Here is a 15,228-nt window from a genome sequence, read left to right as displayed (position 1 = left end):
GGGAGGGGACAGCGGGGCCACCGGGGGAGCTCCGGGCAGGTGGGGAGGGAGGCCATCCTATAGCCACAGGCACCGGGCCCACCTTGGTCGCGGATTCAACTTCCTTCACTCGGCAAGCATCTTCCACAGACCTACAGCGGCCACTCACGTTCACACGCCGCTTCTGTGGCTAGAGCAGTCTCTGATTCAGACTTTCGTGCCCTGAGAAATGGTGCAACACACCTAAGTGCCTTCCTCACCCTGGTCAGCGGTCAGTGCTGAAGCCAAGCTTTGTCAGTTTTCATGCAAGAGCTAGCCTGCGCCAAACTGAAGACGGCACTGAAGCACATGTCAACACACCCTGGGTCAGCTTCCACAGTTACCGCAGCGACAGCAGTCTGCAGAGCATGCAGTGATCACTCGTCAGGTCTGGAAGGTGGCCACTCCTCCTGGAACAGGCTCATCTGTCATCAAGGGCACCTGATTTTCCACACTTGATCTTGCTGCAATTCTACTAGACTGTGGAACTGAGGCCCCCATTTCCGGGTTCCTCAAAAGCAAAAGAGGGTGATCAACCTGGTCAATTATTTACAATGAAACAGAATCACTCATCTTGACGTTTTTCATTCTTGGATGGAGGAATGGCGGAGAGGTCTGTGATAATCCTCTGGACTGCTGATGTGTTCGGGCAAATCGTAGCCCCTCAGGAAATGTCCACTGTTTTGCTGAGCAAAATAATACAGTTGTCTGGCTAGCAGAGGTTCCACCTTCAACGAGAGGTTTTAAGAAGATATTACTGAGGCATTTTTTTTAACATCCTGTAATTGGCTCATCATCAAAGAACTCTCAAATTCTAAGGGTACAGTAAAGTTAAGTTCAAAGTTATATAGACTATAACAATCAAAAGATGTCATATTTGGACTGGCCAGTTTGGCTCAGTTGCTTAGAGCACAGTCTCGTAACACCAAGGTCATGGGTTTGGATCTTAGCACCAGCCAGCCACAAAAAGCAGAAACAAAACATCTCATGTTTGGAGCCGTGTGAAGAACTAATTTCTGTCCTTACACAGAGCAAGCTGTAAACAGAGTCTACTTAATTCTGGGTTTCAATTGGGGTTAAAGTTAAAGATGATACTTTTAAATCAACCGCAACTTGAAATTTACATTTAACTAAGACTGAACCAAATCAAGTAAAATAATCAAATTTTTAAAAAAGTCTGAGGTAATATTCAGGGTAATTTGGGCCAATGAATTTGTTTTTCCACAATGGCAGTTTGGTAGGGATGAAGGGCTCCTAGATTACTCAGTTCCCAGGTAATCTGTATAATTCTAAACCACGGGTTTCGAGTTAAAAGAAAAAGAATTAGAATTGAATGAAAAAGCAGAAAAAATTAAACAACAAAACTGCTATTGTGGGAAAAAAAGAAGTTCATTGGTCCCAAATATATCTACTTTGGTTACTAGCAAGGATTACATTCACCAAAAAAACAAAACAAACAAACAAAAACCCCCAACTTTCAGCTTTTCCTGAATTTACGGCATCTGAGACAAGCTGAATGCTGCCAGTCAATCAATTGTGCTATTAAATTGAACCTTAATGTTATTTGATTTATAACCACATAAGCATAACTCCTATGAAAGTGCACCAACGAAATAAACCCACAGTAAAAAAAGAGCAGGACTAATGGGTGTATGCATGCACGTTTTCCTGTTATAGACCATACAACACCATCGCCAGGGAGCCCTGCTGGGGACCCCGTCCCTGCCTAACTCACATGAGCAACTGCAGCCAGAGAACCCTGAATGCAGAGCTTTTGATAGAACTCTTAAATGTTTATCAGTGCCAAGTTCATTTCATCATTTAACAATCCCTATTGTCAACAAGATATTGATTATTATATCAATCAGGAAAGAATTCATGAGAAAACGCTAAAGTCTATGGGATTACATTTTTGTTTATTGATTCGTTTTTGTTTTTACAATCAAGAAGGGGCAGGTTGTGTGCTCAAGATTAGTGTTTTATTTCAGTTTTCAATAAGAAATACCATCAGAGCTAAGATCTGGTCTGAATTTTGGTATTATGGGGTATAAATTTTTACCTGGCACTGCTTACTATCTGGGCCCATTAATAACTCTTGAAGGTTATGTAGCAATGTAAGGTTTTCAAAGTAAAAAATCTCAGGTACTCAAGGCTCTATTTTCTATGGTGAATTAATGCTAAATGTTATCTACATAAACTTTCTTTTCTTTTCTTTTTTATGAAAAAGATGTTCACTTGCCATGGTTGGACGTATCTTAAACTATGCTAGAGAATATCAGGAGGGTCTCATCTACTTGAATTCCTTGAAAGATTTAGCTTCCTCTAAATAACATGTCCGTTAATTAAATAATTTCTAAAGATCCAGAAATAAAAGAGAGGCTGGGAAACGTATGGAGGGGCTCTACACAATACACAAGAGAGGGACGGCTTCGCATTCAGGGAAAGCTTTTCCATTAGGTGAAGATCCTTTAGCTAGACAACATTTTTAGAACAATAGTTGACACGGAGAATATTAAAGGGCAACTTTTAGCATCAATCCTTTTAAATCCCTACACAGTGGGAGTACAACCATTTCCCTGAAAAATAACAAAGATGGGACAGGTGAGGCCAGGCGTGGAGGATTCTGCCCGGTGCTGTGACGAGCGGGTCTTGGGGCTGGGAACAGCAGGCGGGACCCTGGGCTGTGCTGCTCGCTGGACCACACTTCCTCCCTCACTATTTTAAGAGTACATTTATTTTCCCAGTCACTTGACATTTACTTTTCATTTGGGACTTCTCTAAATGGGACTCTGCTCTTGATTAAGAACAGGGGGCTCAGTGAGGTGGGAGCAACTGAGCACTCACGTGCGCTGTGATGAGCTTCCTCTGCCTCTGCGGGTCTGGAAACTCCTCTCCGAAGCACAGAGTCACCTGGAACCTCGGCAGGGGACGGCTGTGGTGAGCAAACGCTTGCAGCTCTGGAGATGCCCAAAGAAAAAGCCACACTCAGAAACGGCCCTCATGGAGCAGCCGGGGACACAGGAGGCGAGTGCCTGTTTCCCGCACCCTGGGGACCACGGAGGGTGGGGGCCGCTGATGGGTAGAGCCCGACACGACCCTGCACGGACAGGCCGTGTGCTGGCCTGGCACCAGCACGGGGCTTGGCTTCGCTTGACTTCTTGAGGGAAAGATGGCCTACGTGTTAAGAACAGTGTTTTGTGGCACTGGACCCTGAGCACGCGACAGGCAGCAGAGAGGAGAGAGGGCAGGAGAAAGAGGGAAAGAAACGCAGTTGTGTGAGGGCAGGGGAGCCACTGATGCAAAGGAGAAATTTTCACTCAAAAGTCAGAATGTTCTGACCTCCCAGGATTATTTTAAAACCTCCTCCTCCAACCACAGAGCCTGCGGGCACCACAGGGAGTGTCTGTCTAGTGTCCCCCTGGTGACAGAGCCCCCGCCATCAGTGGCTGTGTCCTACTCAGTGCCAGGCCTGAGCCAGAAAACCACGTCACTCCTCGCAGACCCCTTGCCCACCTCCGGGACAGAAGCATGACTTGAGATGACACGGGTGGCAACGGGCACCTTGACCCTGCCCTGTGGATGTGCGTGTCCTGTGAAGCAGACTGGAACGCTGCCGCCAAGACGCGCCACTCCCTGACACCAGCCGCGCCCCACACCCACCCTCCGGTGACTCAGGCCCACAGCCAGGGCCACACGTCGCCTCCGCAGAAGAAGCACGTGTGCACAGGAGCTGCTGGAGCTTCTGCAGAACAGCAGTGCTGATCCTCCTTACCAGATACCACACTCGCCAGGCCTTGGGGCTGTCCCTAGTGGTGTACAGATCCCGAACAGGTAGATATCAGAGATTTCCACTCTTATCTTCAACTGAAGAGAAGTTTCTGGCTAACTCACAGGCCTCTTTGACTTCCTGCTCTTTTTTATTTTCTTCCAGAATTCAAATCAAACCCAATCGATTTAGTCAGAATGTGTAAAATGCATTCACCCTGCCGAGGTCTGAGACTACACCTACACCAGCTAATCAGAGTAGCGAGGTGGCACAGTTCTGTGAATGAGTGAGCCTCGTGCACCATGTCATGAGAACCTGTGGCGGGAAGCCTTCATTGTGCAGATGCTGGTCTACACAGCTGCAGCCCTTACGTTCCCAGCACCCTCCACCAACCTCGGTGAGCACAGCTCCCCGCTACTAGGAAAAAACACAGTCCTTGCTCGCAGACAATAGGAAATTGAAGGCACGTGAACTTGCAGCCTGAGGATGTCAACGGCACTTGCTTCCTGCGTCTCTCTAAGTGTTCCTTATGGCTTTGTCACAACAGGGATTCTACTTTCCTAAACCATGCATGGCAAGAGTAGCACAGAGAAGCAAGTGCCATTTTTCTGGGATGCCTTAATTAGAAAACCCTCGCCCCGTGGTATCTGCTGAATCCAGAGATGCAAAGGTCCACACCCTCTGAGGGCCCCAGTCCCGCTGGGCTCCAGCCTTCCAGGGACAGGCGAGCTCTTTCACCTCCCAAGGAAGACACAGGAGGTGCACATGGGGTGCTCCTCAGTGGCTCTTGGCTCTTCCTCTGCACCTACCCAGAGCACCATGCCTGGCCCCAAGACTGACAGGACAGTCCCAGCCAAGGTCCCACTGCTCTTCCAAGGGGTGCCCAGCCCCACACGCTCACCTCACCTGCTTCTGCCTTGGAGGCCAAAGATACATCTCCTTCTTCTGTGGGCAGGTCGTTATCTAGGGACATATTTGTTTATGGCACCAAAAGAGAATTTGGATGAGCTTATGCAAATTTGGGCACTTAAGCCAGAAAGGCTGAGTGGGAGTCAACAGTGCCAGAGTACATGGCTGCCTCATCATTTTAGTTTAAATGAACTGAATGAAGAAGCACATTCAGGAAAAGGAAAGGCACATGAAAAACCAAGGACACAGGGAGCTCTGAAGGGGACACTTAGGAAAGACTAGGTGTAGGCAAAGGTACAGGAGGAGCTGGCAGTTAGCTGGCAGATAGAGCAGCTGCTTCACTGTGGAGGAGATGTCCTCAGTCTAGACAATAGTCTACACTGGGTGAAGCCTCCTCGGCCATGACACGGCCAGAGCTTTCACCAAAGCCAGCCCAGGGCTGATTTAATCATCATGAAATCAAAACTAAAAACCAAAATGTATTGGTTCTGGAAAATATGATTAGAACCATTCGTGTTACAGAGATAACTCAAAGCCCTCTCGCCATGTCCCCTTTGCAGAATCAGTTCAGCACACTCTCACCCTGGCCCCACGTGTGTGGCAGCATCTGCTTGGGGATGACACATCTCATAACTAAGAAGGTTAACAATATAGCCTAACCTTTACGATTTTTCTAGGAACCTGAAAAGAGCTGAAACATCAGCAGACATGATTGCTGAGATCATGCTGCCAACCGCATGGAGCCCTGTGAAGAGATGACTGCTGACAATCAGAATTTCAAGATGTCAGACTGAGCCACAGTCCAGCCTGGCCCATCCCACTGGGACCTCCTTGCGACCCTCTACTGACAGACGGACGGGAGCTGTTGACACAAACAGGTGAGTCCTGAACCAGACAGGAAGCTTATGCTGGGATCGAACCCAGTGGGCCCAGGGTTAACAGGAGGAAGACCTCTGTACAGGGTAGCAGGGACCCAGTCACTCTGACACCCCATCGAGCACGCCCTCACCCCCTCCATTCTAACAGACAGGGAGGGGTGTTACCTGATAAAAATTGCTGCGTGTCAAAGAGCTTGCAGGTCTGGTCTCTCTCCAGTTTGTTGGGCCGGTCGCTGCACAGTGCCAGGGGCCCATCCCAGTAGATCCTGCTCTGGCACAGTCTTTTGGCATAAAGCCCATCAGGGGCCATCCAGAGGACCACGCCCCTCTCCAGGTGGCTCAGCAGCTTCTCAATGTTTTTCCTCTGGCCATTGTCCTCTGGGTAGGGAAACAGGACCTGGTCCAGGTTGCTGGCATCATAGGTGTGTCCGTGGGAGATCCGGCAGCCCTCGGGGCTGGACGTGGTCACCTCCTTCACCAGGATCTCCCGGTAGTACAGGCAGATATGCAGCCGGCAGTCTGGAAACACACAGCTCCTGAGTCAGGGCCGAGGGACAAAGGACACTGCCAGGTACCAAATGACTCTACCAGAGCCAAATGCATTTGGTGGAACCCTGTGTCCCAAGATGCTCCATGAGAAAATAAAACATTCAAGTAAGTCCAGGAAATGCTGTGCGACCATATCTCCTGCCGGGGACTCACAGAGAGTGCGCACTCAGCTCTTAGAGACGTCCCATGAAAAGAAACCTATTTACTTGGTCTAACACAGCATTTTCCAAATTTATGTGACGATGGACTCTTTCTATGGGGGGAGGAGGGAAGCATATCTTTCATTAATTATCTGCAAAATATGTTTAACTCGTATTACAGAGCATCTCTGTTAAGAACTATGTCATCTTTTTGATGATGGGGATGACAGTAGTCACGACAGCAGTCAAAATACTAAGTCATGTGTCACTGAATGAGAATTCATCTTTTAACAAATCAATTTTGGTTTTGGAGAAGGTGTACCTGAAGTTTAATTTCTGCCACCAAAACATATAATGCTGTTTCAGGAAAAAAGCAAGTATATCCACATATATGAAACTTTTCTATCAATATCACAGTTAAACATATTTTTGCAGAAAATTAATGAAAGACATGCTCCCCTCCCCTCCAAACACAAGTCCATGGCCACAGATCCTTTAGGTTAAAAAAAAATCATAAACGTATATAGGAGAGAGAGAGAGAGAGAGAGAGAGAGAGAGAGAGAGAGAGAGAGAGTGTGTGTGTGTGTGTGTGTGTGTGTGTGTGTGTGTGTGTGTGTGTGTGTGTGTGTGTGTGTGTGTGTGTGTGTGTGTGTGTGTGTGTGTGTGTGTGTGTGTGTGTGTGTGTGTGTGTGTGTGTGTGTGTGTGTGTAAGGGTAAGACCTTAATAGTGATTGCTGGGTGGTGGAATGTGATGTTTTTATTTTCCTTTTTTATTTTTCTGATTTTTAACACTGGTTAGGTGCTGCTTTTATCATAAAATTAATTCTTGTGGAAAAAATACATCAGTGAGTAAAATGTTGTCAGGACCAACAGTTAAAGTCTGCTGAAATCCCACTAGGCTTGAAAATATCTCTAAAACTGTGCTTTCTAAAACTTTCAACAAGATTAATTCATTAACAAAAATTTGACTGATTTTAGAAACCTTTTCAAAATATCACCCACAGACTGAAAGGACCCAGCTAGGCTTGCAAAGGGCTCCACAGCTGAAATGCAAGATGATAGCGTAAATAGGAGATGGCTACCTGCAGGTGACTGACTGCACGGGATTCAGAATGAACTGGAATTACAGCTCTCTAACACATGTGCTCAAGGTAATTGATAATCTGTATTATGCATACAAAAAAGAAACCCACAAAACCCTCTTATTCCTCAATGGCAGGTTTTGAGACTGAACCCACACCACTGTCTCCATCCTCTGTTCCGGTGCTCCTGAGAGCGTCAGAGGCACACCCCATGAGAGTGGGTGTTGGCCATCGAGGTGACTCGCAGGGCAGGTTTCATTTCATTTAATGTCATCAGAAATCACGCGGTTGCAGTGATATAAATAACTGTTTATTTCCTACTCTTCAGGCACCCACACAAGTTTTAGATGCTCAAGAAAAGGGTTAGAAAGTTTCTAAAAACAAACACAAGCTTCTTGCCTAGAAGAGCCTCCTAGCAGACATCTCGGTTACTCGTGAGCATGTCAGAAGAAAAGCACGTGCCTCATCCAGCACTTCTGAACTGAGGACAACGGGGAGGTGAAACTCCTGCTCCCCTGTGAGCAAGAAAAGCTCCACAGCTCTCTCCCTGAATCTCCAGAATCTGGTTTATGTTATCTGTTGCTGATTTTCACAGAGCCCAGGGGGCCAGGTGAGAATTCCAAAGCTTAAGCTATTCATTTTTAACATAAATACAAATTCCATTTCAAAAATCCCAAGTTTTATTTAAAACATAAATACACATATACCACATATACTTCTTGAGGTGCCTTCCTTAAAACAGATAAGATTGCAGTGGTGCAGGGATTCTTTTAGGATTGGAACTGAAAAATAGGACTGAGGCCATATTTGCTTGTAAGTCATATCAAAGTTCAGAGGAAAAGCAAAATCTACATTACTTTTAGGCATATGGACATATGGAGGCAAGGGGCCAGAAACACTTTCCCCTTCAAGCAGATAAGGAAGACCTGTGTGTGGCTAAATTATGAGAACAATCAGCTTCTCAAAATGTGGAGCTCTGCTCCTTTCCGAAGGAGTTATTCTATGTTGTGAGGATGTTGGCCAATGAGGGGCCTTGGTGAAGGAAACCAGAGCGTCTGTGCGTGCCTGAAAATTCTAACAGGTGCCAGTGTACAAGTTAAAATGTCTCCGTCAAACCCGTGTTGTATCTGCCATCAGAACAACAATCTGACTTCTCAGGCTGTTTTTTAATGGTGATCCTTATTCACTCTGGTGGCCACACAGGCTGGGCGACAGGATGCATCTACCCAGGGGGAGCAAAGCCGCTGAATGAAATCCCCATCAAATCTAACCCAAGGTGAAGCGAGAGGCCAGCCTCCCACGTGCCTCCAGAACCGCATGCTGCACTCACCTGAGAGCGCCAGGGCTTCGGCAGACCTTATGCTTGGCTCTATGGGGATTCCAGGAGCCTGGGACTCAGGTGGGGCACAAGCATAAAAGGTTCCTGTTACCTGGCAACCTGCATTTCAAATAAAAATCAGATGATGTCTAAACACAGGCCACTGGGAGGCTGCCTGGGGCTGCATAAGCCTTGGAAGGAAGGGCCGGTGCCCCGCCTACCTTCCAACCCACGCCCAGCACAGCCCGACTGGCGGGGCATGTTCTTGTGAGCTAAAGGCAAGCCCAAGTCCGGTGGGAAAACCAAGGTGGAAGGAGGAAAGAACCACTGCACAGTTTTGGAAGGAAACTCAGAGCTCTCTCTCCAAACAGTGAAACTGAGGCCCAGCAAGAGATGAAGTGATTTGCCCATCTTCACACAGCAAGTTCACAGCAGAGCTTAGAGCTCAGGTCTATGTGCTAAGTTCTGACACCAGAGAGTCCGACTGAAATGAACAAATTGTTCACTCCACATTTGTTTTACTTGTTATTTCTGGTTTCAGGAAAAAGCTGCACCATGCTTCTCAGCAGCACAGTAGCTGTGTTGCATTAAACATGAGCAGAAAAAGAATATGTAACAGGGTCTAATTTTGCTGGTGTTTCATTTAGCATTGCCTGTGCTGCAAAATGTCTATACCTGTCCTGTCCCTCTGCACAGCTCAGAGCATGCCTCTTTGCTCTGGCTATTAGTTCAGCAAGGCCTGGTGCCCTTGACACTAGCCTGAATTTCAGAATCTAGTTTAACATCAGCTGATTTCTCCACTACTATATGGAAAACCAACCTTTGTTGTAAACCACTCTTGACGAGCTAATAGAACGAATTCTGAGTTTTTTTGTAAACATGTCACTCAGTACCAACATTCAGTAACAGTGTACTTCCTCAGCACCAGACCCAATAACAGCCTGAGTGTGACTAGAGACAGGGGCTGACTGAATGGTGAGGAAGCAGATAATCCTAGAACACACAAAAGGTCCTGTCTCAGGACTTCTGTTTCAATAACTCTCAGAAGTCCTAAAAGCTTGTGTCTTGCTGCCCTGAACACACCTTGTGAGATTCTCTCTGCATCGAGCTAATTAGTGCTTCTGCTGAGAGATCTCACTTGATGTCTGAGGAACTGGTGAGGTGTGGGACCACATCTAATCCAGAATGAGCAGGTCTCCTTGGGACCCAGAACTAGCTAGGCACCTGTGGAGACGTTTTATGTATTTTTCATGGTGTTTATTCTTCATTCTCATTATCACCTGTAATACCAAGAACAACTACTGTGGACACACCACTATTTCAGAGAAATACAGTAGCCCGATAATCTGGTCCCTACAGAGGGAGGGCCTGGGCATAGCTGTAGAGTGCCCATTTCGCAGATGGGCAGTCACACACACATCAGTGACATCGTGTGGCCTCTTGCTCAGCATTCAGGGACAACCCAGGAAGGAAGAAAGCCAAAATCCATTGCTTTTTGCCTAAGACTGCAATGATGCTTAGGATTATTCGGAGAGGATGAAAAATCTTAACTGTTCACCAGACAATGTGAAAAATACAGACAACTGGCTTGACGCCTGCGTAGCCCTGGTGTGCAGTGGAAGGCTGGGCACAGGGTTAGGAACCTGGCATTGCAGCCCAGCCCTTCACTCTCACTGGATAGCTTGGGCATGTTACGTACACTCTGTGAACTACTAAAAGATGGGGCCATTTCTAGCTGCCTGGAATGATGTCTGTGGTGAGATAAGACCCTTTGTAGGGCAGGGCCTAGCAAGGATTCTGAGAGTAAGCCTGGCTCTGCGGACCTCGCCATCCTGCAGGACAGAGCAAACCCTCCCTCTTCCCTTCACTGCACACGAGCTCTTTCCAGCAGCCTCGGAGAAGGGGAAAGAGTGGTGGCACCGTCCAGGAAGACAGACCAGGATTCACCACAGCAGGGCAGGTCAGCGCTTCTGGATCATTTTCAGAATGATAACGAAAATGATTCTTCCGGCGCCTTCCTTACCATTCTCACAAGCCGGGCCTTGCCAGTGGTGGCTGCGGGATCCAAAGGTCACAGGACATTGGTACGGGATCTCCGGGTGTGGCTGGTCAGGAACATAATCCCTCCAGCTTCTGTCGTGGGGTGGCATCATGTAGTTGTGAACCTGCTGAAGGAACACAGGAGGAGCTCAGATGGAAAGCACTGGCAGGGGCAGGGGCACCCTTTATAGCCTCCCAAACTCCTGAGGGAATCCCTATATGGCTGGCAGCCAAATCATTTTATCCTCTGAAAAGGCTGGAGTGAGTGGCTTGTCACACTGGGTGGAAACTAGCCACAGAGGATCGGAAGCACAATGGAGACAGTGTTGCAGAGTAACGCTTTACGCGAAGCTTCATCATATGGTAAAACCTGGCACCAAAAGTACTGCAGGGAAGTTCGCCTTCTTTTACCCACCAAAGTGAGTAAGACAGAGCTGTAATTCACATCAGGAGAGCCTGAAGAGATCAGCTGCTCTGCGGTTTCACATGATAAAGCACTACTTCCAAAATCTCCGACTTCCACAAAAGGTCTATTTCCCAGTAGAAGTGAGAATCAGTAAAAGAAGCATATTCCAACAGGCACACACTTGCTCCCCTACTTAACCCACACCAATAGCAATGCCACATGGAAAGTGAGACATTGATTCTGTGACCAGGGATTTGGGTTGGCTGTTGGGCTAGTTGTAGCAAATCCCAACTTGTGCTGAATTGGTGTGTCCTCCTGCTGTGTGGCCTCACACAGACCAGCCTGGCCTTCTGGAAGTCCAGCACCCTCACCATACCTGGGCTGGGAGTGAGGGGTAAGGGCCCGTCATGGTGAAGGGGTGGCTCATGGTCATCTGTGGGTCCTCCAGAGTAAGCTGCTTTGCTCCTGCATGTTTGGGGAAGATGGAAATGGCACAGAGTGAAAAAAGGAACTGACTTAACTAAATGTCAAGGATAAAAAAAAAAATACCTGAGGGTTTGATTCTTAGAATGCATAGCATGCTGTTGACAAATAAGGCATTTTCAGCAACTCCCTCAGGAAGTTATTAATCACACCATTAAACTGAGTTCTACAAGGTCTGCCTTGTGCAAGACAGGTAGAGAAGCAGGTGAAATGCTGTGTGTGAATGTGCCTTGTGACCACAGCAAGATGCTTCCCAAGTGAGGTTGCCTATATGACTTGTTCAAAATGCAGATTCCTTCCTTTACTCTAGACACACTGGTCAGAATTGTGGAAAGAGGGGCCCAGGAATCTGAATTTTAATAAGCCCCCAGCTGACCATATCACACTCTAAAAGTTGACCTTTTTTTTTTTTTTACTATAAATAGTAACAACACATGGATGTATGCTTTCCTTCTACAAAACGGTTACTAAGACTGGCAGATAAGGAAAGACTTAACAACTTTTCTAGTTTTTGTTTGGAAACCTGGCCCATACCTTAACAGAACTTATGAACTGTAAAACACACACTCAATGCACACACACGCACAAAGGCTCGGAGTGTGAGAAATCAGCCTACCCTAATACCACAAGAATTTCAGCTTATGACCCAGTCTACAACTTGGGCAAGAAGCCTGCTGGGCTTGAACATGAGGCAGAAGGCAGGCTGGCTCTACAAAAGCAAAAATGGAAAGCGGCCTCCAGATTGAAATCAAGGCACAAGCATCAGCTGCCTCTATTCTGTGCCTCAAATGTAGGAGAGCGCCTACCTTTTTTGGCTCCCTCAGGAACGATCCTGTACACCTTGTAAGGGTCTGAGATGTCCAGCTGGCTCCTCTCAACCAGCTCCTCAAAGTCATTGCTCTTGTTCAGAGCACATCGTAAACGTGTCTTCCAGGTGGGAGGGTCCGGCTTATCGATGCCTTCTCGGAACTTTCCTTTAAATAATGCCCAAGCCTGGTGGGAAAGAATGAAGGGAACAAAAAGTCAAAATACAAGTCCTGTTAAAAAAAAAAAAGAAAAGAAAAAAGAACCTGGGAATTGTATTTTTCAAAGAAAGAAGGGTGCTTATGTGCTTCAGATTTACCCTGTTGCTAAAAACGTGAGACAGAAAGATACCAGCTGTCCTCTGGGTAAAATCTTTCTTCACCTTGCATCTTATCGTTGCTAACTTGAGGGTGAGTGGTTTGAACTTTTTCTGGGTACTCATAAAAGGTGGGGTGAAATGCAGAGGCCCCTGGAGCGGGCTCTACCCACCCCGTGTCTGGAGTGAGTTGGACTGTGACCAGGGACAGAGCTGTGGGGTGCGCAGCTGCCCACAGAGAATACGTGCACGGCCACACAATCTGAGGTACTATGAAAGCAAATTCCCAGAGGAAGTCCCCTTGCCCTGCTCTGCCCACAGGTGGGGGCTGGGCCACAGCACACAGTTCCCTGGGTAAACTGCTCTAGGGAAAGCACTCACGACAGGGACACGCGCAGAAAGTGGGCAAGGGAGAGAGAAAGATCAAGAAGAAGGCCCATAAGTCAAGAGACGAGAGAGAAAGAGAGAGAGAGAGATTTCCAGAGAGACTTGGAAAGAGAGAGTTGGACAGGCAGAGACACAGAGAGATGGAAATGGAAGTGCCCAAAGAGAGCTAGAATGGGAGAGAAGAGGGAGATGGAACCAAAGGGGAAAAATCCAGAGAGACTCGGAGAAAAACTGCAAAACTGAGAAAGACAGACAGACAGTGAGAGAGAGAGAGAGAGAGAGAGACTGGAGCACAACACCCACGCACACAGAAAAAGACAGACAGACACACGTGGACAGAAGGAGGCAGAGCGGGATCTAACAGGCTGTGAGGGAACCGCATCCTGGGCTCATCCTCCAGGGCTTCCCCTGCTTTCGGAGCCCTCTGACTCCCCGGGTGCTGCTTGGTTCCCGGTCTGTGCAGCCCCGGAGAGCTTGAAACCTCCTCCCCTTCTGCCACGGCTTCGGCGGCAGCCGCCTGAGGCTCTCCCGGCCGCCCGCCCCGCGGAGGGGGTCACCCCGTCGCGCGCGCCCCGTTGTGGTCGGGTCCCTTCGAGAACGGCCACGCGCGTGGGGCGCGGGCCCGGCGCGCGGCAGGGTCGGGGCCAGGGACCAGCCGGGCTCTGTGGGGCTCTCGCCCCTGCCCTCCCGAGGACGCCCAGAGTGACGGTGACCTTGAAGAGCGCGGCGTCCTCCTCGCGGTTGTAGTCCTGCTTGCCCGCGTGCTTCCAGGGGATGCGGAAGATGCTCTTCTCCTCGTTCTCCCACACCAGCCCCGGGTACTTGCCGCTGTCGATCTGGTCGATCAGCCACTGGCGGAGTTTCCCGTTCCCGCAGGTCACCGCGCTCATGCCGAACTCGCCGCCTCGGCCGCCGCCCTCCAGGTTCATGCCCAGGGTTCCGACGCCGCCCTCCGCGCGCCCGGGATCCGCTCCCACACTCGCTCTGCGCTGCAGGGGAGGGGAGAGCCAGCCTTCAGCCGCCGCCGCACAGGGTTCGGGGCGCAGCGACCACGAGGCCCCGGCTCTCTGAGGCCCCGAAGCGCGCGTGCAGCGTGGGTGCCGCCGAAGGCCCCCGAGAGCAGGCACCTTGCGGCCGGCCCGGTGCGTCCCCTCGGCGCGCGGTTCTGCCTGGCGCTCGCTCGGCGGGATCCATCCGCCACCCCACCTTCCGACGCAGCCCGGCCGCGCCTTTGCGCGCCGCTCTCGGCCCCGTTTGCACCCTCACCTGGGGAGCCTTCTCTTTGCCCACTCCCAAGCCGTTTCCAGCCCGTTTTCTCCCCCGCTCTTGCTCGCTCCCCAGCGCACACTCCCGACGCGGGCCCCGCGCGCGGACGGCCTCGCACATGGGCTCGTCGGGGCCGCGCGTTCCGCCGCCCGCGTTCTCCTCTCGCATCCGCACTCTTTGCCCCCGAATGGCCCCCAGTCCTCCCCGGCCAGCGAGGGTTGAATGGGCCGTGGAAGCCACGAGTAAGCGAAGACTCGGCACTAGGCGGGGGGCGCCGGGCGTCAGCCCGCCCCGGCCCGGCGAGGGACAGCGGAGGCGGGAGAGCGCCGAGGAGGGCGCAGGGCTCCGAGCGGCCCACAGCAGGAGTCCCCTCCCTCACGGCAACGCGCCTCGGCCACTGTTGGGGCGCGGACGGTCCCGTCAGCCCGTGCCGTCCAGAGCGTGGGCCCGGCGCGGATGGCGTGGGGTCGCGGCTCCCTGACGGGACGGGCTCCCGCTCCGCCCCGAAGCTGCGGCCCCTGCGCGGCCCTGGGAGGGAACGCGGGAGCTCCGGTGCGCGCCCCCGTCCTCTGCGGGGCCAGCCTCACGCCCTCCGCCTGCCCGACTCCAGGCCTTACCTCGCTCCGGACTCGGAGCTGAGGACAGCGGCGGGTCCCAAGTTCAAGTGGCGAAACTAAGAGTCGAAGTGAGAAAGAGGAACTTTATAGAGCTTGAAAGCCGCGCTGAGGGCGGGGCCGGGCCGGGGCGGGGCCGGATCCGCCCGCGGGCGACGGGGCTGCGTCGCGAGCGGAGGCCGAGGGCTCAGCGGGCCAGGTCCGCGGCAGGGCCCAGGCGAGGGGCGGCTGCGCCGGGCTGGGGGCTCCCGC

The 15,228-nt window shown here is 50.3% G+C and overlaps 1 protein-coding gene across 2 annotated transcripts; it reads right to left on the bottom strand.

Annotated features, from left to right (window-relative positions):
• Positions 1–602: 602 nt before the first annotated feature.
• IRF4 (interferon regulatory factor 4) lies at positions 603–14,025 on the bottom strand. 2 transcript variants are annotated; one of them, XM_063098053.1, is made up of 8 exons: positions 13,810–14,025; positions 12,396–12,582; positions 11,483–11,571; positions 10,684–10,828; positions 8,673–8,780; positions 5,737–6,090; positions 2,863–2,975; positions 603–746 (listed from the first exon to the last, which is right to left on the bottom strand). In XM_063098053.1, exons 1-8 carry the CDS (start codon positions 14,023–14,025, stop codon positions 603–605), a joined length of 1,356 nt encoding a protein of 451 aa, XP_062954123.1. The 2 variants fall into 2 exon arrangements, with proteins under 2 accessions (XP_062954123.1, XP_062954124.1); XM_063098054.1 differs by having other exon boundaries at positions 10,684–10,825.
• Positions 14,026–15,228: the final 1,203 nt, after the last annotated feature.

The sequence above is a fragment of the Cynocephalus volans genome, chromosome 5 (assembly GCF_027409185.1).
Source record: "Cynocephalus volans isolate mCynVol1 chromosome 5, mCynVol1.pri, whole genome shotgun sequence".
Classification (NCBI taxonomy): domain Eukaryota; kingdom Metazoa; phylum Chordata; class Mammalia; order Dermoptera; family Cynocephalidae; genus Cynocephalus; species Cynocephalus volans.
The sequence above is the reverse complement of the archived record's forward strand: the minus strand, read 5'-3'. Positions and strand labels throughout refer to the sequence as shown.